Genomic DNA, 4413 nt, shown 5'->3' on the forward strand with positions numbered 1-4413 from the left:
TTTCATCTCTGTAAGCGTCATCTGTATTTTGTGCATGTGAAAATAGGTCCACATGTTAAAATGATCTTTTAAAAATATGTAGAGATGACTTTAGGAAACACAGAATTCTAAACTTAGAGAGATTCACTAGAGAAACTGTCAGAAGAAGATGAAGACCCACATCCTGACAGGAAATCAGCCTCCAAGTGCACCTGCCTCTGGGGTGGACTCTGATCAGTGGCTCCTGAGCGCCCCCTGCAGCTCATTTCCCTACAGCGTTCCTGCAGGGGGTTTGTGTCTGGGCTCACACTGACTTCCCCTCACTGTGTCTGTCGCACAGTAATACACGGCCGTGTCCTCGGCTCTCAGGCTGTTCATTTGCAGATACAGCGAGTTCTTGGCGTTGTCTCTGGAGATGGTGAATCGGCCCTTCACGGCGTCTGCGTAGTATGTGTAACCACCACTGCTACTAATGGCTGAGACCCACTCCAGCCCCTTCCCCGGAGCCTGGCGGACCCAGCTCATGCCATAGCTACTGAAGGTGAATCCGGAGGCCACACAGGAGAGTCTCAGGGACCCACCAGGCTTTGCCAAGCCTCCCCCAGACTCCACCAGCTGCACCTCACACTGGACACCTGCAAACACAGAGACACCCTGGTCAGAAAGTGCCACAAATATCCACCATTTATCTAACTCTTATCACCCACACTCAATTTCAATAGTTCTCCATGAATTACCTTTTAAAACAGCAACAAGGAAAAGCCAGCTCAGCCCAGACTCCATGGTGAGGTCAGTCTCTGTGTTCTGTGCTGATCACCAAATGCAAACACCTGAAAATCCCAGGGCTGGGCTCCTCTCCCAGAGCTGCAGGGTCAGGGCTGGGCTGCTTTTCATCAGCAGAGGGAGGGCTCTATTTGCATGTCTCCTGCTATATAGCAAGCTGTGGGCTGAGAGGCCTGAGGAGAGAGCGGGGCTCAGAGCACGGGACAGTGTCCTGGGGGAGATTTGTGATATTGATAGTGTTGGGAAATTGTGGTTTCTTATTGTAAGTTTGTTCTGTGATAAACCCTTAAAACCTATAAAACTTACATATTTTAATTTCTACTTTAAAACAGTTTTATTGAGGTACAATAAATCTGTATAAACCACATATGTTTAAAGTTAGCACCAATCATGTTTTATGTTGACATATGCATAGAAAACATGGTGTGTGGTATCAATGTTATTTCCATGTTACAGGTGAAAAATTACCAGGAAAGCACAGGTGGGTTGTACAGTGTCCCCAGAGCTCACATTTGGTCACAGTGAGCCTGGGTGTCTGGGCCTGTGCTTCTCACCACTGGACCCACTTCTCCCTGAACCAAGCCCAGCACACAGCGGGTGGCACCTGTGAGGTTTGCAGAAGCTGTTCTCTGTAATGAGAACATGGTGTGATGCGTGTGCACTGCTGTGATTACCCAGCAAATGGAGAAAAGCACGTTTCCTACAGTTTCACTTTCTCGAGGGTCATCCATTTCTTATATTGGTGTCCATCTTTCTAGCAATCTTTATGTAACAAATTATCTATCCACTTATTGGCAATAGTCTTATTGAGGCGTTATTGCTTTATAATAAATATTGCATAATTCATGTGTGCAGTTGAATAAGCACTGAAGCCGAGCATGGTGGTGCCCACCTGTGGTCCCAGCTACGCAGGGAAGAGTGAGGAGGGTTGCTGCAGACCCAGGGTCTGAGGGTGCAGAGAGCTGTGATCTCACCACCGAGCTCCAGCCTGGATGGCAAAGCAAGACCATGTCTCCAAAGGAAAACGTGATTTCACATGTGCTCACCTGTGCATCCAATATAGCGATCAAGATACCAACGAATTCCACTTAAAAGCTTCCGTCTGTTCCTCTAATTCCTGCATCTCAGAGGTTTTCCTCTCAACATGCTGAGTCGATCTTCCATCTTTGTTACTTTAGATCTATTTTTCAAGATTTGTTAAAGTGAAATCGTGAAGCTTCAATTTCATTTCTGTGGCTTCTTCCTCAGCCTAATTACTTGTGAGTCAGTAATTTGGTTGTGTATAAAAAATGTGTTGATTCTAATGAGGAGCAGCATTGCAGTCAACGAGAGCACCCCTAATACTTATTTATAAAGCACCATGATATGTGTGTTATTTCTAGTTTTTAACACTAAAAGTAAAGTTTGTGCTCAGCCTGGAGATACAGGCATCCAAGGAAAGTATGTTACTTTTACAGCGGCTGACCTTACTGAGCTGCAAATTGGTGCATTTTCTTTAGTGCGTCAGAGTATTGATGTTATAGGACAAACAAGAGACCTTGCATCTTGAGAAACTCAGTGATTTACAAAAACAACCAGGAAGAGAATATGACCTTATCTAGGGCAGAGGCCAGCAAATGTCATACAAGCTAATGCGAGATTAAATTGGACATAAAGCTGAGTATAATACAGAAGATCTCAGAGCACGCACAACCGAGGGATTCCTGCTGCTACTGAAACCTTTTCTCCCAGGATTGAGGACACGTCACAAAAATCTCCACCCTCTACCTCCCGAGGTGCTTCTGTGTGGGAAAGCGGAGCCGCAGCCGTGGCTGAAATGCATCCAGACCCACCTCCCCGGCCACCACTCCATCACCAAAGCTTTCACCTGCAGGGCCAAAGGCGCTAGCGCCTCTGTGCTGCTGGCACTGGCGGAACTCACAGAAACTGGGATAGAAGAAAGAAAAGCTCCAAAGCTCCGTCCGTTCTTTCGGCAATGACGGCCTCATCTCCCACCTCCGCTCCTTTCCTCAGGAACAGCAGCCTCGTCTGCTGGGAGGCGCAGAAAAGACAGAGCTGGAGACATCGGTGGGCAGACTTAGTGGCTGCTGGAAGATCTGGGGGAGAAAACCACAAGGAGACACTCTCCCCAGGAAAGGGAGGAAGACGCATGGGTCAGCATCGCACCTGCAGGAGACGCAGGGATACTTGGAAGGACACACCCTGAGCCGGGACTGTGATGTCTGCCTGGAGTATGGCGCCCTCGGAAGGACAGAGAGTGCCCGTTCAGTGCAACCCTTCCCACCTCACTGACAACTGTCAGGTGCATGTGGCTCTGGGATGACCTGGGGGATCTGAAAGACAGAGTCTCTCTGTTTAGCACAGGATTAAGGCCCAAAGCCAAGCAGGAAAGAAAACTAAGGAATCTGAATGTCTGGTGGCTGCAGAGGAAATGCAGTAATGACTTTCAAATGTAGGGCTGACTAGTTTCACACAGCTTTCTACAATAAAGGCCTAGAAAAAGTAGGGTATAATCATCTACAGAAATTATAAAATGATTAACTGACATAAGGAATCTGATAGAAACATCTGTGGAACATAAATTTTAAAATAACTTCACAAGATAGTGCCAACGTGTGTTTATTTTTAATAACTAATACTTTATTGATATCATGCTTGTGAATGTAACACAGAACACAGAGGAGGTTCTATTAGAACTATGGATAAAAATGCCACCTTTGCAGAGGGTTTAGAGAGATTTATTCTGAGTCAAATGTGAGGACCGTGCCCTGGGACACAGCCCCAGAGGATCTTGAGAACACGTGCCCGAAGTGGTTTCATTGCAGCTTCGATTTAATGTCTTGGAGAGACTTTAAACATCAACCAATACATGTGAGTTATGTGTTGATTTGGTCCATAAAGAAGAAACACCTACAAGTGAGGCCGTGTGGGGAGGGGATGACAGCTTCAGGTGAATTAAAATACTTTCTGATTGGCAATTGATTGAAAGAATTAAGTTTTTATCTAAAGACCTGAAATCAGTAGGCAAAAAGGGTCTGGGTTAAGATCACAAGTTTTGGAGAACAAGATTCTTATTATGTAGATGAAATCTCTTATGTGGCCGCCCTTAGAGGCAATAAACAGCAAATAATTTCTATTAAGACCTTTAAAAGATGCTAGACTCTCAGCTAGTCTCAGTATAACAAAAGTCCTGCGAAAGAAAGGAGATTCTCTACAGAATGTAAATTTCTCTCACAAAAAATAACAGTGCAGGGCGATTTTAAAATATGGCAGAGAAATATATTTTAGGTTAAACGACCTTTCAAGGCCTGTTCTCTGTCATGTGAGGCTAATCTTGAGTCAGGTTGGAATTTAGCGTGTTACCGCTACAAAGCATCTGTTTTCTGAGCCTCGTGCTTCCATTTTAATGAAAATGCTGGTTAGTGGTGCTTGAATTCCAAAGGGAGGAGTGTATAATGAGGCATTGGTGATCCTCCATTTTTAACATGGCCTGAGCTAGTTTTTCAAGTGTCTCTGGAACTCCTTGGTGAAGAGAAAGAGTCCATCCAGTCAGTGGGGGTGCTTAGAATTCTACTTGTAGTTTATAGGACATGTGTGAGACTCATCCTAGTCAGGGGTGTGGGAGAATATTTACTGAGGTAATCACATGGA

At 45.3% G+C, this 4413-nt stretch overlaps 1 gene segment (V, D, J or C); it reads right to left on the bottom strand.

The window, feature by feature from the left end:
• Positions 1-249: 249 nt before the first annotated feature.
• On the bottom strand, positions 250-838 carry LOC105730117 (immunoglobulin heavy variable 3-23-like). The segment is given in 2 exon segments: positions 250-614; positions 717-838. Coding segments are annotated over 2 exon segments (411 nt in total).
• Between the last annotated feature and the right edge of the window lie 3575 nt (positions 839-4413).

Source organism: Aotus nancymaae, unplaced genomic scaffold (genome assembly GCF_030222135.1).
Source record: "Aotus nancymaae isolate 86718 unplaced genomic scaffold, 86718_ANA_hifiasm-v0.15.2.pri h1tg000011l, whole genome shotgun sequence".
NCBI classification, from domain to species: domain Eukaryota; kingdom Metazoa; phylum Chordata; class Mammalia; order Primates; family Aotidae; genus Aotus; species Aotus nancymaae.